This window comes from Ictidomys tridecemlineatus, chromosome 4 (genome assembly GCF_052094955.1).
Source record: "Ictidomys tridecemlineatus isolate mIctTri1 chromosome 4, mIctTri1.hap1, whole genome shotgun sequence".
In the NCBI taxonomy this organism is placed as follows: domain Eukaryota; kingdom Metazoa; phylum Chordata; class Mammalia; order Rodentia; family Sciuridae; genus Ictidomys; species Ictidomys tridecemlineatus.
In genome coordinates, this window is record NC_135480.1 from 29,070,157 (window position 1) to 29,091,593 (window position 21,437).

The 21,437-nt window shown below is 37.3% G+C and overlaps 1 protein-coding gene across 5 annotated transcripts in view; it reads right to left on the bottom strand.

Moving 5' to 3' along the window:
- Trim44 (tripartite motif containing 44) overlaps positions 1 to 21,437 on the bottom strand; it is a 112,619-nt gene that overhangs the window by 53,676 nt on the left and 37,506 nt on the right. For all 5 annotated transcript variants that reach the window (XR_013437623.1, XM_078046232.1, XM_078046230.1 and 2 more), the window contains 2 exons: positions 10,232 to 10,471; positions 2,205 to 2,224 (listed from right to left, as the gene is read on the bottom strand). Coding sequence is in view for 4 of the 5 variants with exons in the window: in XM_078046232.1 (XP_077902358.1) it covers positions 2,205 to 2,224; positions 10,232 to 10,471 (260 nt within the window). In the remaining variant the exon portion in view is untranslated. The remainder of the gene's footprint in view (positions 1 to 2,204; positions 2,225 to 10,231; positions 10,472 to 21,437) is intronic.

The following is a 21,437-nucleotide window of genomic DNA, read 5'->3' on the forward strand; positions in this document are numbered from 1 at the left end:
AGTCCTCCAATGGTTCATGGGCTGGACACTTGGTCCCCAGCGTGGTGATGTTTGACAAGTGGTATAAACATTAAGGGGGAGGGCCTAATGAAGGAGGATTAGGTTACAGGGGCACACCCTTAGAAGAAATTAATGCAGGCCTTATGGAGCTAGATATGTTCCCAGAAAATAGGTTGTTATAAAGGAGCTTGGCACCTCCCCTGAATCTCTCTTCTACACATGCTCCCACCATTGTGATGCCATCTACTATGAGGCCCTCACCAAAGCCAATCAGATGATGATGCCAAGTCCTTAAATCTCCAGAACTTGAGATTTTTTCTTTATAAAGTACTTAGCCTTAGGTAAATTGCTATAGAACACAAAATGTTAAATTAAGACACCTAGTCTACACCAGTCTCCTAGGTACCTGACCCACCTCCAATTCGTTTTCCATTCTGGAGGAAATGTAGACTTCTAAAATGCAAACCTGCTCAAGTTAATTTTTGTTTAAAAATTCTTTAGTGGCTTTCTACTGACTTCAGGATAAAGCCCAATACCCAGCTTTTTTCTGAAGTCTTAAATGATCTGGGCTCTGCTTTCTTTCTTCTATTCCCTTGTCTGTAAGTTTTATACAAGTTTTTCTCTATCTACAACTGATCCATGCTCCTTCTTTGCCTGCTTTCTCATCATTCAGACCTCTGTTTATGTCTGGTAAGCTTCCCCTTTTCCTCCAAGATTGACCAGGAGCCATTCCTCAAGTAGCCTATACTTTCTTTATCACTTCCCTGACAGCGTAAGCGCTTGTTATATGCTCACCTGTCTGGACTCTGGATCCACATAAATAGGGATCTGCCTTATATGTCCACAGGGCCTGGACCATAACAAGGTCACAAATATATTTTAAATAGATAAACAGAAAGGAGGTGAGGAAACCACAACACGGAAGGAACATGTTCCTTAGGATAGCTGGAAGACAGAAGGGACTCCCTGAGGCTCTGTAGGTTTAAAGCAGGGTGCCTGTGGCTTTAGCTACAGCAGATAAGACACTAGATAGTTTCTTGCAGTTCTAGAGTGGAGGTTGAGAACCAGAGTTTCCAATGGAAGGAAGCACCAGGAAATGCAGATGTGGGATAACATTCAGAACTTTAAGAAAGGATTTAGGATGTGAGGAGGAAGAAGAAAAAAAAGAGAAAGAGATAAAAAATTGAATTTGTTGGTTTGAAATAAAACTAAAAAGTCATATCCTTGCTAACGTCAGTTAATCTTGGACAACTCGCTTAGCTTCTCTTAATGAGGGAACTGAACTACGTGATTTTCAAACTGAGTTCTGAGGAACCTTGGTCTCTGCAAAAGTCCCTCAGGGTCTACTGAGATGAAGAAAGAAGGTTCACTAATGGATGTGGCCCTAACTTTAAATAGAGAAAAATAGTTCTACAACTTGAGGTCTTACTTAAAAAGAGTATTTCTGCTAAAAATAGTTTAAATGGCAGTAGCTAGATGACCTTTCTGCTCCCAACCTTAAAAGTCCTTGAGCCTATGTGATTTTACATGGTACAAATACCCCTAGATTGTGTTGATGGCACAGCTGTAGCACTTCCTAGTTTGTTTACATGACAGAAAAGGTAAGTAAACTAACATCTAGGTTTACTGCAAGGCTGAGGCAATCATGAAATCTACTTTTAAATTTTATCCAACTGTGGATACAGAAATAACAATGGCATTTTTTTTCCCCTAAACAAAGTTTTTACACCTGTGTCCTAGAATTCAGAGACTTGGGTAAGATATAAAATTGTTACAGTTCAGAAATAAAGAATACTGGCTATAGATCCAGTATTCTTTATTAGAATATAGAATTTTAAAGAATAAAACAATCCAATTCCAATCAAAAAAGAACAAGCAAAAGTTTATTAAGTGGATCCACCTAACCATTCAAATGTAGTGCCTGCTCTTAAAAGATATTCTGAATGTGCTAGAGAATAAAGAAAAGTCACTGTCATCACATACTTTTGAATCTACCTTTATATGAAGGTTACAGGCAGGAAATGATACAGATGGGGAGAGAGATAGGAGTCTTACAAGATAAGGTCTTCAAAGCCCTGGCTGAAGATGGAGATCCCTTTTCTGTGCCATTCCTTGGCTGTTCATATTTCATGGGGCATTAAAAGGCCACAAATATCACTCTACTTGAATTCTGAGAATAGACAGCAACAGTAATGTGATCTTACCTGGGTCCTTCCTCGTCACCCTGAAAGACAAGAGAAAGAATAAGTTTTAGAAATCATTATTGGCAGAGACCAATTTAGATTTTCTTTTCCCATCCTGAAAGCAAACATTGTGCATTTATTGTAACAAAGACAAACCAACAGATGTCCAAGGTCTAAGAACTAATGTGATCCTATATTAAAACTGCCCAGCAGAAATCAACTGATAATTTGCTCTTGCAAGCAGAGAGATGAATGCATAGACCTAGGAGGCCTAAATAATGGCCTCGCCTTTTTATTTGTATGACCAGTAATATTTGATTCTGAGCAAACAGAGAGCCTCAAAATAGCAGCAGGTCATAGGCAAAAGCTGACCAGCTCCAAAAGCATCAAGCTGTTTCCTTCAAAGACTTTATTTCTGCCTTGGTCTAGCATTTTTTATCCAAACATGAACATAGAAACTCTAATATATAGGATGCTAAGGTAGAAAAGATACAGAAGTGGGACTCAGGAAATTGGGATTCTAGTCTGAGCTCTGAAACTTATTAACTATGCATCCTTGGGCAAGATAATGAATTAATCTAGACTTTGGTCTTCTCTGTAAGACAGTAGTTCTGGCATTTGATGAACCATATCAAACTTTAGCCAACAAATAGCTTTCTTTTTCTTGTTCACTCTTTTGCAAAAATGTTTATTATTCTCTCAAGAATCACAGCTGCTTCCTTTGGGTCTTTTTTTTTTTTTTTAAATATTTATTTCTTAGTTCTCGGCGGACACAACATCTTTGTTGGCATGTGGTGCTGAGGATCGAACCCAGGGCGCACGCATGCCAGGCGAGCGTGCTACCGCTTGAGCTACATTCCCAGCCCTCCTTTGGGTCTTTATGACCAAATGAGATCGTTCAAATGATTCTTAAGCATTTCTCGAGAGAGCTTGCTTATTTTGGTGACAGAATATCTTTTATATCTCTTCTTTAGTCATTCAGTAATGGTCTCAATATAGAATGTATCTTCTGGTATACTTCCCAGAGAATGAATAAATGAAAATGAAGGATTCCTAAAGACAATGAACTAGAGCGAGAGTCCAAATTTTGAGTTCAACACTTGCTTGTGGTGTTACTGTAGTTTGCCTCTCTTAACTTCAATTTTCGAATTTGTAAAATGGGGCAATAACTATCTCTGAATCACAAGGTGAGTACAAGGATTAAATAATGACTAGAATTATTAAGCATAGTGCCTGAGACAAAGGATATACTTCATAAAGGTTATTTATGAATATCAGTAGCAATTCAGTTTGATTTATTTAAAATTAAGTGTATGTAGGTGCTAAGAATAAAAGATAAATAACCCATAATGATCCAACCTTCTAGAAGCTTCCAATCAGCAGAAAGGGAAACAGAAAATGAATTAAATGTTAGGGGCTCTTAAAAAGACATAAACACAATGCTTTAAGAGTCAAAAGTAAAGTAATAAACATTGCCTCTCCAAGAGAAGACTTCACAGGGAAAATGACACATGTATTGCCACTTAAGAGGTAAGTAGAATTTTCCTAGGCTGACAACAGAGAAAGATGGGAAGAACATTGGACTAGCAAGAGCAAAGGTGTTTCAAATACACACACACACACACACACACACACACACACACACACACAAATAAATAAATATACAGTTAAAAAAATTTTGAGTTCTGTGTAACTTAAGAAAAGGGGAAGTGGGGGTAAGTTTGAGAGTATAACTGACATAAAAGGAGTCTACCAAGATAGGTGCAAGCCTATAAAGGACAGCTGTAGCCAGAATGCTGCGTTTAATCAGACTACCCACTGGAGGTTAAATAAGGGCAACTGAGCCACATCCCCAGCCTTTTTATTTTTTATTTTGAGACAGGGTCTCACTAAGTTGCTTAGGGACTCATTAAGCTGCTGAGGCTGGCTTTGAAATGGTGAATCTCTGCCTTGGCTCCCAAGTAAAAAGTTGCCACCACACCCAGCAAGAAGTCATCAGAGTATTATGGATTTAAAATATTAATAGGGGTGGTAATCATCTGTATTCACAATGTGAGGAAAGTGGGGTGAGTGGTGGAGGGCCAAATACAAGGACAATGAAAACTTTCTTTGTATTTTATTGCATTGGTATATCCCATAAAAACTGTAATACATCAAGAAAAGTGTCATATAATTTAAATTTCTTATGAGTGACAAAACAATCTATGACAATTAAATCTCAACACATTTTTTTCAATTATCTTTCGAAGTTTTAATTACTTATTTTTCTGGTATTGGGGATTGAACCCAGGGACCACTTTACAACTGAGGAACATCCTCAGTCCTTTTTTTTTTTTTTTTTTTTTTTAATTTTAAAGATATGGTCAACCTAAGTTGCTAAGGCTTTCCTTCAACTTACAATCCTCCTGCCTCAGCTTCCTAAGTTGCTGAAATTTCAGGTATGCACCACTGCACTTAGCTCTTAGGATGTTGAAACATAACTTATGAAAAAAAAATCTAAATTTTTTCCTTCTCACAATTTCACATCTTGATGCCAGGGTTAAGAAACTGGAATTATAAAAACATGGCCTCAAATTAATTTTAATAGTTAAGCTTTTATCAATTTACTTAACTTATGCTTTCCTCATCTGCACATGGAGATTCTAACACTTACCAAGGGTCAGTATATGGATTAAAATGAATGAGAAAAACCTGTGTAAAACTATAAATATGAGACTGCCACATTTTAAGTATTCAACAAATGGTGGTTGTTATTGTACTTTCTCTGAATTATTAATAACATTTCACAGGGAGAGTGGGAAAGAACAGAGGACATAGGACATGATAGTATCTAGTTGTTGGTTCATTCATTTCTTCTGCTTATAGATGCATACTTCTTTTCAGAAATAATGTTCACTATTGCAAAGCATGAGGAAGGCCAGAATGAGATTTTTTTTACCAATGAAGGGATGGATAAATGAGTGAAAGAACACACACACATGAAATATAGGGCCATTTTGAATAGGGCAGCAGACATTCAAATGCCTGCTAACTTGCTAGCAAAGATGAGCACATGTTGTTCCTGCTATTCAAAATGTACATCTCTGTTCTGAAAGTCTAGTTATTCTAGCCATCCTGTAAGATCAATTCTTACTCAGAAACTTCCTCACTAATCACTTGAGTCACATAATCCTCCTCTGTCCTTCGTATCTGTATAGTTCATCCTCTGGGTTAGTACTTAGAAAAGAAAACCAACAGTGACAGCATCATAAAGTGTTTCCCTCTTTGGATTTCAACTCCCTGAGAATTCACTGCACCTAATAACAGAACAAGACACATAATAAATATTTACTCAGGAAAAAGAGAAGGGGCAAGAAACTGTTGGTTTCAAGATTAATTTCTACTGCTATTATGAGTTCACTCTGGTTTCAAAAATATTAGGAATGATAATCTGTTTAACTTCCATTTAAAGGACTTGTTATATTAAGCCATGTTCCCAAATTCCTTCTTAAAACATCCTCAATGCTCTTGGTCGGCAGGCCACCCTCTAATGTAACCTTCCATTTCTACCTCACCAAGGCAAACAAACTTAATCCCAAACCTGCTTATTCAGCTGAGCTAGTAATTATAATGACACATTTAATTAATTAACAAAACAATGAGTACAAGAGTGACAACTGTTGCTTCTACAAGTTGTTTTCATGAAAATTTGAATGCTTCAATAGAGGAATTAAAAATTAGTGGCAGTTCTGGGCTGGGGATGTGGCTCAAGCGGTAGCGCGCTCGCCTGGCATGCGTGTGGCCCGGGTTCCATCCTCAGCACCACATACAAAGATGTTGTGCCCGCCGAAAAATTTTAAAAATTGATATTAAAAAATTCTCTCTTTCTCTTTCTCTCTCTCTCACTTTAAAAAAAATTAGTGGCAGTTCTTATTGTAGATGATGAATGCAAAATGCAAGAATAATTTTTAAAAACCTAACTTATTTTGCATTCAGCTTACTTTCAACAGTATACCTTCCAGTATAAAGAGTATAAAATCGAACATTTTAGATGGTACAGTATGGATGTGATTTATACCAGAAACATTGCAATTAACTCCAATTAGCAAAATCATATTTTCAAAAAAGCCTTGACTCAGAATTTTAAAAGTATACATAGTTTAAAACAAATGCTAAGCTACACATATATCATTTTAAATGATGCCCCCATCTGAAACAACTTTTTTCTAGTATCATTTCATTGTAGTTCAGTACTCTTTTAAAAACTGTACAAAAGACAAAAATGCCCATAATATCTCCAGAATAAGCACGTATGATCGAAAGTGTTTCTCTACAACTAGACCTCCCTTTTCCCAGTCCTTTGATTAGAGAGAGCTGGCTTTTCTTGGGAATTTGCTTTCTGTCTTTAGCATTAATGCTTCCAGTTTGTGGAGTACTCAGGACAGGACACATAAGAATCAAGGAAAAGCCCAAAGTAATTCACTGCCTTGCCATTCCTTGAATCCCAAGTTTCCCAGTCATTATGCCATCTTTCTCCACCTTGAAAGTCTTCTGATAGGTGACTTTTGACAAGGACTTTTGCTATAATTAGTACAAGAAGTAAAATGGAATGTGTTCATAGTTCTTCAGAACCAGAAGTTCTATTTTGCTTTACAACTAAAAATAAAAAGGACTGATGAGTGGAAGGTTAAAAAGTTGGCTAGAAACGCAATGAACCAAGATTGGCAAAATGTTAATGGATTAGAATCTAGATTGTTGGTATATGGGTGTAATCCATAAAATCCTTTAAACTTTGCTGTATGCTGGAGAAGAACAAAATGTTGAGAAGAATCTTCTGGTTAAATTCAAAATGCAGATGATTATTTTTTTAAATACCACACTATGCAAAGGGAAGAAAAGAATTTCTTTGTTGAATAAAGGTACTAGATATTTGCTCTAACCAGTAAGTTATCAGATTTATTGGAACAAGAAGCTATGAGATTATCTAACAGCTCTAGCCAGCTGAATGCTACTTCTTATTTTAATAGCTTATTTTGTCACAGCCTGATCTTTAAGTCTTATCAGCTCCTGCATTCCTAAGAGTAATTCTGTCAGTTGAGGTTCTTAAAGGACAGATGATGGTGAGATGGGCTAAAATCATTATTTGAAATGAGACTAAGTGAAAGGGATGTCACAAAATCCAATTTTTAATTTTGAAGGAACGATCTAATCAACACACAGAATAAATCTTTAATTTTGAAGGAACGATCTAATCAACACACAGAATAAATATAAGGGTCCAATTTGAGACAATGATAAACTATTGATCTCTTAAGTTAAATCTGGTTGAACTTTTTTATTTATTAAGATACAAAATGATCACCTCTACATGGTACAGTGTCTTAGGCATGTAAGAACACTGAATTCTAGTTTTCCCACAGATACAAATGGGATGCTCAGTGTTTATTCTGTGATACTAGATGTATACTAGATGTGATACTAAATGCATGTAACTTGCTTTTTTTTTTTCCTTTTTAAATTAGAGCTTTGTAGTTATACATAGAAGTTGGGTTCATTCTGACATGTAACTTGCTTTTGATCTTTATAGGGGCTCAAAGCCAAGAATTTGCCTTGAGTCTCAGAAGACACTTTGGACTTGGATTTTTGGGCAAGGCATGAGCTGTTAAGACTATGGGAACTCTTGGAGAAGGAATCTTGAAGGATGGAACTGTTAAGACTATAGGGACTTATGGATATAGACTCTTGAAGAAAAGAAGCACCACCAACTCATTAATATAGGGTATCTTGTTTTGCACTGAGATGTACATAAGATTTTGGATGCTAGGGCAGAATCATATGGCTGGGATATGAGATGTCCCCCCAAAGCCCCTGTGTTAATGCAGGAGGTAAATGGATTAAATTATGAGAGCCATAACCTAATCAGTGGATTAGTAATTTGAAAGGGCTACTGTACTGGGTAATAACTGTGGGCAGGTGGAACATGGCTAAAGGAAGTAGATCACTGGAGTCTCTGTTTCCTGGACACTATGAAGTGAGCAGCTTTTCTCCACCATGCCTTTTGCCAAGGTGCTTTGCCTCACGCAGAGTATTAGAGTCAGCTGCTTGTGAAATGAATCTCTGAACTATAAGCTCAAAATAACCTTTTTCTCCTCTACGCTGTTCTGGCCAGGTATTTTCGTCATAGCAACAAAAACACACCTAGCATCCAAAACATTCTAGGGAGAAAGCACAGGTGCTGGAATAGGACAAACTTAACTGAATCCTGGCTCTATTTTTTACTTACTAGATAACATTGGGTCAGACTCTCCACAGTTCTCTGCATCTCAATATACCATCTGTCAAATGGAGTTAATAAATGCTGATAGTAGAGTTAAAGGAAATGATGACTATAAAGTACTCTCTTGTCATTCTAGAAATTTATTTAGTGACATGCTTTCTTAGTTCTAGGGAGGATGAAATTAAAATAAGAAGAAATACCCTTTTCATACACTGATGAAAATTAATCAAGAGCCTTGGATAGGTGACCAAATAATGGTCCAATTGTCTCTCCTATTTTCTATCAGGTTGGATAATACCTGCAACCTGGATTACATCTTAACTCTTCCATTCACTGGTTTATTTTGAGGCCAGGTTCTCTTGCACAAACACAAAACTCATTGGGTTGGGGATGTGGCTCAAGCTGTAGCGCGCTCGCCTTGCATGAGGTTCGATCCTCAGCACCACATACAAACAAAGATGTTGTGCCCGCCAAAAACTAAAAAATAAATATTAAAAAAAAATTGTCTCTCTCTCTCTCTCTAAAAACAAACAAACAAACAAAACGCAAAACTCACAGTAAAGGCTGAGCTCACTGAGTCAGCAGCAGTCCTGGAATGCCCACAGGACTCTCCTACGTTTTCTTCTTCTGGAAGAAGCTACCTTCAATCTATCTGGTATATATTTGACCCAAAGCTTCACCTTAACACTATGAAATCTGAAGAACACTAGCTTTTCCCTAGAGGCTGAAATATAAACTTTGTTTTTTAAAAAAAATTGCCTTGAAATATTCTAAAAACAGATCCTAAATGCTTAATATACCTAAGACCATTTTAACCCTGTTACAAAATAAATGGATACAGTATGTTTGGTGATTCAAATTTACCTTGTGTCTTTCATCCACATTTTAAAAAAATTTTTTTTTTTTTTTGGTGGGGACAGGGTCCTGGGGAATGAACCCAGGGATATTAACTCACTGAGCTACATCCCAAGCTGCTGAAGGTCTCATCAAGTTGTTAAGGCTAACCTCAACCTTATGATTCTCCTGCTTCAATATCCCAAGTCACTGGTATCACAGGCATGTACCATCATGCCCAGGTTTTTTTTTTTTTTTTTTTTTTTGTGTGTGTGTGTGTGTGTGTGTGTGTGTGTGTGTGTCTGTCCCCTAATTTTCAGACAAGGTCTCACTAAGTTACCCAGGTTGTCTTGAATGCCTGGGCTTAAGTGATCCTCCTACCTCAGTATCCTGAGTAGCTGAGACTATAAGCATGAGCCACAATGCCAGATCCATGCCACTCAACCCAGCATTTATGACCCCAATGTATACAGCTGATTCCATATAAGATCCACCTTAAAGCACTCTTTCACTTATTCTCAGAGTCAGTCCAAATCTTTCATTCTGGCCTACTTCATGCTCTTCTTCCTAACTTGCTCTCATTTATAACCAAGTTCTCATCTCTACAGGGACTTTATTTACAGGCTCATTTCACAACTTGCATGTGTCACTGATCCTTTCTCTGTTTCTGATTTCTGGCTTTTCTCCTTAACTGGGATTGTTATCTGCCCCACTGCTGGTAATTCTTTAAGTCATGGTGGATAAAAATTCATTTCCAAACCCAGCCACTGGGTACAAGCGCTAGTGGTGAATATTTCCACACTAGTTTACACGTTGGTTAAAACATGTACACCTTATCCAAGCTATTATTTCATTTGTGTTCAGGGGCAACAAGGGGATACTTCCAGAGTTAATGAACATAGTGATCAGATTCCTCCTAGTTCTCTTACTAGTAGTAATCATGGGCATTTTTATTTACCTCTGCCTTTGGCTCAGCTGATTCATTAGAGGTATCAAGTTGTTCCTTGGCCTGGGCCATTTGAGTCATCAGCCTATCCATATGGGACTGAATGTCTGCCAGTATCTCAGTTACATGAGCTGTGGCCATTGCCTCCTGGATATCCACTAGATGAAGAGCCTTCTGTTCCTCATCAGCAATCACTTTCTGAACTTTCTTAAATTCTTGTTGTATAAACACCTTCATCTGGTCCCGAGTTACCTGTAAAGCACAAACAAGTAAGAAGAGTAAGTAGGACATACAAAGAATGGAAGGGTATAGTTATTGCTATAAAGTGCTTGGCAGCCCTGGCCAAACTATGGTTTCTATCTGATCCTGAAGTTTTGTAAATATTATCTAAACAATGTTTCCCTAAATCCTTTGATAAATTTTATGCTGATATTTTTGCCTTTTTCATTATTCATGAATTCTTTATCTGTTCTTGCTTTTGGTTTTGTACATTTTTATACTAGTAATATATGACTACTTCTTTATAACCGTAGGTTATATTTGACTAAGGCAAATGCCTGGGCTTAAGTGATCCTCCTACCTCAGTATCCTGAGTAGCTGAGACTATAAGCATGAGCCACAATGGCAAAAAGAAAAAAAAAAAAAAAAGCCAAACAAAGCGAGAAACTACCAAAATAAGAATTTCTGGATACTCTAAATGTTGCCAGCAACTATATTTATTGATGTTTCCTCACAACAGGGTTTATATTATAAAAGCTTTGTTTGTTTGGAGGTGTTGAGGATTGAACCCAGAGCCTTGTACATTCCAGGCCAGTGCTGTACCACTAAGCTACAACCCCAGCTTTTTAAGCAATTATACATATTATAACTAGCTGAGATAGAGAAGAGAGAAGAGGTAGAACTATAGACAAAAGGAGAAAGGACAGGAGAGCTTTTTGGGTCTGAAAGAGATAGCAGTCGTTATTTAATTGAGTACCTTCTTCTATGAATAAGTGACACAACTGTATACCTACAGGTGAGGAAAGGACTCTATCCTTCACCATTTTTTTTTTTTTTTAAACTTGGGATAGAACCCAAGAGCACTATAGTACTGAGCTACATCCCCAGCCCTTTTTAGCTTTTGAGACAGGGTCTTGCGAAGTTGCTGAGACTGCCCTGCCCTCAAATTTGAAATTCTCCCATCTCAGTCCCTGGAGTCAATGGGATTACAGGAATGAACCACAGCTCTAGGTTTCTAATCTTCTTGTTCTCGATCTAATGCTCTGTTTACATAATAGTCTGTAAGCAAAGAAATCAAAGTGGGAAAACCTAAGCAAAGAAACTGAGGAATAGTAAGATGAAAGAAGGGGGGAAAAGAGATGAAGTCATTTTTAATTAGCCACTTAAAAATTGAAAGAAGTTTGATACCTTCAACATAGCTTTCGTAACACTACTATAACAACATCAATGCAAAAGAAGGTCTGTATGACATGGACAATGACTAAGTGATATAAGCCTTTAAGAATGCACATACTCTCTGCAGGTGCTCTCCCTGGTGCTGGAGAAAAGGGGGCAGTGGATGTTAAATATTATAATACCTTTGCATTTTCTGTATCAGATTGAGAACTATGATCTGTAATTATATAATTTTTAAATTTTTAGTGTATATGTGCTAGGGTTGTTATTGCCTTATCATGGAATTAATCAATGGATCCCTACCCTTGAAATAAATTAGGTCTTAAATGATCTAGGATTTCTCTCATAGATCAAACTGGAGAGTTTTTACCCAGGGATAAACTTTTCTGACTACCTAAGAATCTTTCTTAATAGTTCCAAGTGACTAAAAATGGAAACTATAATAAAAACTGACTGCAATCTATTTTATTAGACCTCATATACACAAGTGGTTCTAAGAAGCTGACATCACAGAAAAATTGTGGACCAGACTGCAGCAGGTGAATGAATCATAGGCTTTAAAAATTAAATTATTTTCCCCACTGCTTTACATGTAAGTTTTAAAACATGACACTTGATTTTATACAGAGCAAGCCACAAATAAGAATTGGAGGCAGAATAATCTACCCTGTAAAACCTTTATGTGTTCTTCTCACTTACATTTTCTATTAATTAACAGATAGATATTCTATGACCTAGTTCAAGACTGTAAAAATAGACTTCTGGTAACAGCATTCATTCAAATTTGGAGTCCAAAGAAGATACTCCCTAGGAGAGTGGACATGCAAAAGGATGCATCCTGTGGAAAGGAACTCCCGCTTTCAAAACTCCCTCTCAGATTCTATTTCACTTTCTCCTCACCAAAGTTCTATCCTGCTTCAGGATAAAAACTTCACAGTTCTCCAAAGCCAGGTCTTTCATGTTGGTACCTGCTATTTGGAAATCTCCAACATTGTTTTTTAGTGAGTTTCTTGAGACTTCTTCAGCCTATCCTCAGTTCTTCCAAAGTGAGACAGATAGTCTTATACTCTTAACTATAAATACACAAGATGTTACATAAAAAAACCAATTCTTAAACTCAGAAAAGAGTGAGCTGGATTAATCACAGAAATCGACACACTAGTGAAGTGAAAGGTCCCCTTTATATAGCATCTAACTAATAACTACCAAAACTTTTTCAAGCCACAAACTTTCCTCACCCCACACAAAAACTTAGTCTGGAATTCCAAAAATGCAATAAAGACAAAAGTGGAACTATTTGGATTAAAATAACAATCTCTCACTCCTTATTGAAGTACTTATCAGGGGCACTTAGTGTGTCTAAGAAAATCTCACCAAGGGACCTAGTTCTCAACACAAATGAAATCTTAAAAAGGGCTTCCTCCCTTTGGTCAACTAGTCCCCAAGTTGTCAAAACCTTCAGTACCTAATTTACAAACAAGATGCTATATCTTTGTTTTAGTGGCATTATGGTGAAACGCTGTTACTACTTAAAACAGAATTTTACTAAAATTACTTAAGCAAAGCATTTGTAATTTGGAAAAACTTATGGTTTGTTTGCATAAACTCAGAACATATTAGTGAATATCTTAGTCTAACCTCCTCATTTTATAGATGAAGGGGCAAAAGAGCCCCCCGGGAAGGACAGTAATAAAGTCATGTTTAGAAATATCCCTCCGGGGCTGGGGCCGGAGCTCAATGGTAGAGTGCTTGCCTAGCATGTGTGAGGCACTGGGTTCGATCCCCAGTACCACATAAAAATAAACAAATAAATAAAGGTATTGTATCAAAAAAAAAAAAAAAAAAAACCAGAAAAGTAATACCCCTCTGTTCCAGTCCAGTATGTTTTCTGCCACAACATATTGCCTCTAATGATCCCTTTCTAACTGCTTCAGGTTCATTTTTTCCATTTCTTTCTAATAAAGATGCTTCCTCAGTGAACAGTACATTTGTTATTCCAACTGAGCTGTTATTCCCCCAAGTAAATCGTGGGTTGAAGAATTTACAACTGAAGAGTTATATCTTACTCCATGGCACTTTCTATATGCTCTATATTTCATATTCCCAAGAAAAACAAGACCAAAGTAGCAAGCAGACTGGCATTTTACACATACATGATTAAAAACATAAAACCTTGAATTAAGAAGCCTGAACTTAAAAATATCACCCACTCAATGTATTTGACATAGTCTGGAAGCCATTAACGCCTAACTAGCTGGACAATTAGAAATCTTCCCCCAGACTTTATTTTTTTCCCCTAAATTAGAAGCAAATTATAAAACAATAAGCATAATAGCTAAAAAGCATCATGGCTTAAGAAAGGTTTGTTCCAGAAAAGCATTGCTAAGATGAACTTGGATGGATCAGGGTCAGTAGTAGGAGAAAAAAAAAAAAAAAGAGCATAAGGGTTGGGGTTGTGGCTCAGTGGCAGAGTGCTCGCCTGGCATGTGTAAGGTACTGGGTTCAATCCTCAGCACTAAATACATAAATAAATAAAGGTATTGAGTCCATCTACAATTAAAAAAAATTTTTTTAAAAAAGCCCAGCAAATGATTAAAAAAAAAAAAAAAGCATCCGAGTCTATGCTGATTAAAGAGTTCAGAAACATTTGTTCCATTAGCTAAATTTCCTTCAAGGATTAAAAGAGGTCACCCCAAAAAGACATTTTAAGAATTAGGGACTGCAAGAAATAAGAATGTGAAGATGTTAAATACCTCTCCTAGCCAGATGCAGTGCACACACCTGTAATCCCAGCAACTCAGAAGTTGAAGCAGGAGGATGATAAGCTCAAAGCCAGCCTTTGCAATTTAGCAAGGCCTTAAGCAACTTAGGGAGACCCTGTCTCAAAAATAAAAGCAAAATGGGCTGGGAATGTAGCCCAGTGATAAAGCATCCCTGGAATCAATCCCCAGAGTCAAAAAATAAAAAATAAATACCTCTCCTAATACTCACAAACAGAAAAAAGAGATGGAAATCAAACTTTTTCAGATGCTGCAAAATGTCTTCACCCACAAATCACACAATATCCTTTCAACCTGCTAGGGTCCATGGAAATTTTGAAGTTGGGAAGCTTAAAGTTAGGGCATCTGTATAGGTTCCAGCATTTATTCTGATATTTCACTCTGAGAGAGCTCCTTCCAAATTTCTGCCAGGCTTCAGAGAGGGCAGGCTAGGAAAAGTTTCATCATTAAGGACAAAGGCCTTTTGCAGCCAATGGCAACATCTACCATGCCCTGTGTCTTGTGTATGACTGAAATAGTCACTGTTTGCAAATAAAACAACTGCACTCTTCCTAGATTAGGAAAATTATTAAGCAGCCTAGAAACAAAGAGATGAATTCTGAACTACATTCCATCACGAACATGCTCAGTGACATCATTCTCAGTGATCCTCAGTAACACTGTCAGAAGTCTAATGTGGATGGGTTTTATAATGGGGTGTTGAGAATGACAAAGAAAAAAATGTACTTAAGTGAACATTTAAATTCTTCCTTAAACCATCTTTCTTATCTTCATTAGAGGCTCAGCCATGTGTATGCTTCTCATTTCCTTTCATTATCTCCATTAACAGAGCACCAAGAAACCTCTTCCTCAGATCCATGCAATGAAGTAATAATGGTATTTACTGATGCTGTATTTCTATTTTAAAAGACAATTAAAAATACACCAAAATGTTGCATAGTGATTATCTCTGAGAAGTAGAATTACAAGTATTTTGCTGTTATTTTTTTTAAGTGGGGGAACCTGCTGGGGATTGAACCCAAGGCCTTATACATGCCACACACTTGCTCTATAACAAAACTTTACCCTTCCCTATTCCTTCAGCCCAAATTTTCTAAAATACTGTGTAATACTTATTTTTAAAAATATTTTTTAGCTGCTGATGGATTTTATTTATTTATTTATTTATGGTGCTAAGACTTGAAACCAGTGCCTCACACATTAGGCAACTGCTCTACCAATGAGCTGCAACTTGGCCCTGTAACACTTATTTTTTAACAATGATTTTTAAAAAGAAATGTGGCTTCAAGAAAAAATTAAATCAACAAAGTATTATCAAGTCAATCAATATATAAATATAATTATATACTGAAACACAAATGTAGGATTTATATCATGTGTTCAAGGACTGATTCAACATTTAAAATCAATTAATATAATCCATTCACTTCAAAAGGCTAGAAATGAAGAATCCTATGATCAAATCAACAGATGGAGAATAAGCACTTAACAAAATCCAACACCCATTCTTGATAACAACTCTCAGCAAACTAGGAATGGAAAACCAAATTAGATATACCTTCTGTTTCAGTCAAACCCATTTCCCACTTTAAAATACAAGCAGTTAATGAGGTTTAGTGCTACTGTGGTTATACAAAATACTGAAGTAGATGCCCTTTTGGCTAAATTGTGATGGTCTCTATTTCTCATTGATAAGCAAAAGTAAAAGGCTTCACGCTTTAGATAACTCATTGGATCAGGTAGTGAGATTTATCAGAATTTTTCCAGACACTAAAACCTGCCCTTCTGAAGGGCATCAAGATTACTGAGGTCCTTAAGGAACCTTCAAATAATAGGTGCAGAAAGTATTAAATAACATGAGCTTATGAATAATGATAATGAAAACAATACTAAGATCTACCATGTTTTAGGCAGTCTTCCAGCTACCATTATATGCATGTTTCTCATTTACTGCTCAGGCAGGCAACAAGAGTTTCATTCCATGTTAGGGAAAATCAAAGCCCAAGTTGGTTAAGTCACTAGTCCATTGTTATGCAGTCCAGTGTTATGCAGCGGGTAAAGCAATAAGGCAAGTATTCAGCTCAGATTAGTCCTATTTTAAAGACAGTGCAAGTGCACCCACAACCACTCCATATAGCATCCTGCTTTTCAAAAGGAAACTGAGCCTCTGAGAACTAGGACTAGATAGCTGGTAAGCAATCTAGTACAGAAGAAAGTTCAAGATGAAAAGTCAAGGGGCCCTGGATTTTAGTTAACCTTGGTTTTTGCAAACAATCAGATGTGTCAAGTCACTGAATTCTTCAGGGCCTCATATTTTATGATAAAAAAATGAAAAGCCAAATTGTTTCCTTTTATCTCTAAAATGATACAACTGAATAAATTCTAGACTCTTGGAGGAATAATTCACCAGGATTATTAAACTCTGGAGTCAGCTTTATTTTCTTCCCCCAGATAATAGGTCTTCTCGTTGTCTGGAAGAGAAATTGCGCATAACAGTGGGCAATGCATTATTATTATTATATTTGAGGGGACTGGGTATTGAACCCAGGGCCTCATGCATGCTAGGCAAGTACTCTATTACTGAGCTTATTTTGAGATAGGTCTCACTAAGTTGAACAGGCTGGCTCTCAAACCTGCAACCCTTCTGCTTCAGCCTCACCAGTACCTGGGATTACAGTTGTGTCCCACCATGCCAGTTTGATCAACACATTATGACTGAATGACAAAAATCATCTCACACCTGCCCCTCTACTACCACCAGTCGCACTGAAGAAAATTCCCCCACATTTTTTAAAACCCCCCTTTTTTCTTTGCATTCCTTTCCACTACTCTCTACTAAACATCTAGACCTGTTCTACATGGCTCCATTTAAGCCCTGTCTGTCCATCACATCTAGGCTATTTAAACTTAGTCCCACTCTCCCCTGTGCCAGTAACTTGCTGAAACAAAATTCTAAATCACAAAGATCTTCTGAGTGATTTGATGAAGAAACAAACTTCTACATCACAAAGACCTTCTGAGTGATTTGATGAAGTTGGTCAGGATCCGATTCCTACTTCCAGCTTCTTGAACAGCTTTTTCTCCCTTCTTGACTCTATTTGTCCCTTATCTTTTTTAAAAAAACATATTTTTTTTTTAGTTGTAGATGGACACGATACCTTTATTTTTACATGGTGTTGAGGATCGAACCCAGTGCCTCACACATGCTAGGCAAGCACTCTACCACTGAGCCACAAACCCAGCCCCCTTCTTATCTCTTTTTTCTCCCTTCTTATCTCCATTTCTCATGTTGACTTCAAATCCTACCTTTGTTTCAGACTTAATGACTACATGTACCCCTCAATCCCTCTGCCTTGGTGATTAGCTTTGACTCAGATATTCTTTGGCTGGGTTTGCACCTTTGAATCCCAGAATCACACTCTCTTCAATAGTTCCAGTCAGAATACTCCATTCTTCCTATTTCTCCCAGAGTACTTCTTCCTGAGACTATAAATTTGACACTCTGAGCCTAAGTATTATATTTTTTGCTTTGTTTTGTCTTGGTTTCTTTTTTTTTTTTTTGGTGATATTTGTTTTTGGCAGTGTTTGTTCAGGATTGAATCCAAGGCCTTTTGGAAGTCAGCAGACACTCTACCACTAAGCTATATCTCCACCAGTCCCTACTGTGTTTTTAAACATATGACCCCATACTTTTTCTGAATCTCTTTTCCTTTATGCTTTTCCCTTCTCAACATATAATCAAATATACGTGCCCATGTAAACACATAGTACTAAGGGGTTCAGGACCATGTTCCCAAGAGGCTCTGTCTTGAAAGGGCCTGATAGGCACTTGAATTCAATCTGCTAAACAGTTATAAAGTATACAGCAACTGTGCACGCCAGTTACCTGAGAAAGACATATTCACAGTTGACTGACAAGCAGCCCTTAGTGGGAGAACTAGAGATCTAACCACTATGGTAGTGGCACTGCTATGTAGCAGCCTTTCCTCACAGGGCTCCTTGTTCATGTTAACAGCTGCTCTATGCCTTTATTGCCAATGCAACTCGATATGCAACCCAGGAACATGGCACTGAACTGGATGTACCAGAAAGCAGTTCATCAGGGATGGCGGCTCACTTTGACTTGACATTATTTCTTGCTTCAGGATGTGTCTCCCTGACGCCAGGGTAGCAATGAAGAAAGCCATCACAAATTTTTGAGTTTTTTTCTTTTTAATGAGTAGGAAAAATATTGAGTGTCTACCATTGTAGGAACGTGAAAACAGTCCCCAGAGACATCCAGGACCTGTATCAACCAAGGATAAGAGTGTGAGCTTCTACTCCATCTTGTTTTTCTGATTCTTTCAATCTAAAATTAGCTTCTGCTTCAGAAGCTGCTGTGTAGGAAGCAGGAGGTAGAAAATGACACTGAAAGTTTGAGGGGGTAACTACACAGAATTCACACTATTTTTAAGCCTATTGCACCTGAATATACAAAGAAGACCTACTCTATCTGCTGAAAATAAAAGTAATTTAAAAACAAGACTCACCTCTCAACCTACATTCCAATTCTCTATCCAAATGCCTTCCGTACAAATCAACAATTACTTGTATACTATGGAAACTACATTACCAATCATGAGGAATTGTGTATCATGAAGAACACTCAGAAAGGCAACTGGGATGGAGACCTTATTATTTCTGAGTCTTCTTTGCTATAGAGGGTCACAATGGTAAAACCCATGGAATATGATGTGGATAGAAAGGGGTCTGAAGACTAAATCTGAAGCTCAGAAAGAGCATGGGGCTGGGGATATACCTCAGGTGGTACAGTGCTTGCCTCTCATGTACAAAGCCCTGGTTTCAATCCCCAGCACCACAAAAGGCGGGGGGTGTTTAATATCTTTCTCATAAATATTTTTCTGAACTTTACATAAAATAATACATGCAAAGAACTATGTGTACCCTTCCAGGGACACAGGACTATCAATAGAATGGTTCTGCTGAAAGATAATAGTAAGTGAACAGTTACTTACTATATACTAGTGCTTCTGGTGTGGTACTCACTAATCTCTCATAAATAGTCCCTTTAAATGAGCTTTCTGAAAGAGAGCCTCCACACTTGGGAGTTCAGATTCAATTTTCCAAGGGAACACAGGAAAAGACTTTCTTATTTATCCTAGACATTGAGGAGTAAAAATATCAATATAGATATCAATATAGCTCCTTGCCTCAGTTCCAGTAACTGGCTGTAGGTTGTCAGGGAACCATAGACACCTTTCTAGCTTAACAAGATCTCACTGGGAATCATCTCAGATAGAGTCTACCTCAGTGATAAGAGAAGGAAAGCACAGTGAGCACAGGAAAGATGGATTGGAAGAGCAGCTCCTGAACCTCACAACCTGCCTCATCATATTTTCTTTCCTGTGCAGGATGAAATCCTACTCCTCTCCTTTGGGGAGCTTATCCGAGAACACCAGTGCTCACTAACTAGAGCTGCTAAAATGCTTTCTGGATCCCCAAATATTGTGATACTAAATGATCTTCTATTAATTCTCATCTCCTCAAAAGCTTTTATGTTGGAGGCTGAGAATATAGCTTAGTGGTAGAATGTCTGCCTAGCATGCACACGAAAGTTCAATTCCCAGCATTGCAAAATAAAATCTCCACTTTGTGAGTACTCATTAATAAAAAAAAGAACTATGATTACTCCTACTTTATAGATGAAATTGAAGGCACAGATACACTGAGTGATAGTGAGTGATAATAAGTGTTAGTATGTGGATTCTTGTCATCTAATGCCAATGTTTGTGTTCCTTCACTATAACTGAAATGAAAAGGAAAGGAAAAAAGAGCACGTCATACAAGAAAATTTTTTGCTCTGAAAGTCTGAGCAAACTATTAATTGCTGTAACATTTTCAATCTATTTTCTATAGATAAAAAGTTACTAACTTCCTACAACTACTAATATCCCATATAAACATCACATAGCAACTTTGTAGAATCATAAGCCCTGTAACCTTGAACAAGTCACTTTACCTCCTAAATCCTTACTTTTTCAACTATAATGAAAATTGTGATGTTTACCTAATTGGACTGAGTTAGGAATTAAAGACATATTACTGTAGAACTTATTTCACCTGCTACATAATTAGCAAAAGTGACACAAGGGGTGGCAGCAACTGATCACTGGGTTAAATGAAATCTCTCTTATAAAGGGAGAGAACTGATGAAGTTTGTCCTTTAGCTAAGTTCAGACTAGATCAGGGAAGAAGCATTGTTCTCATTGTTCTCAAATAAATAAATATGTGTGTGTATGTATATATTTACATATACAAACATATATGTGCATCTACATATAAACCTACAGTAAACTGAGAGTTGCACTTTGTAGATAGTCTTACGATACCAAAGAAGACACCTATTTTTTGCTAAGCAAACCTGAGTTTTATTTCCCATGAATGAGAGGTTGAACTAACAGGAAAAGGGGAGGGAGGGGGATAGAAACAGGCCCTTAAATAAAAGTCTAGCTGGTTTTATCACTATTATCACAGTAAAGTTTTATATCTAGGTACCCAGACTCCTAAATTAAATGTCAAATACAATCCTGTACTGAGAATGAGAAGCATGGCTGCTATGGGAGAGCCCTGACAGCTCCACTTCTCTCTCCTGTTAGCTGCATAATCAGCCCTTCAAGCTTTTGGCAGAGTATATTATCAAGTCTCCTGTCAGTACAGAGAGGAGCTGGAACAGGGAGAAAAGGACAACATGTTAATTTTATTAAGTATTTAAAGCTCAATTCCTTTGCTTTCTAAAACAATGCTCCAGCATACCAGGCAACTCAAAAACCACGTGTGCTTTAGTTTTAAGATGCCTACAGTCAATGAAAGCAGTGGTTCAATAAGGAGCCTGGGGCCCCCAAAAGGAAGAACAGTGAAAGGGTAAAGTTGCAGTGAAAAGGAAAACAGGAAGCAGAAAGGAGACAAAGACTCTCAATGGTATTTACTTTAAAGTAGGGATATATCTCCTAACATCTCTCTTAGAGGTGACTTATTTATTTTAA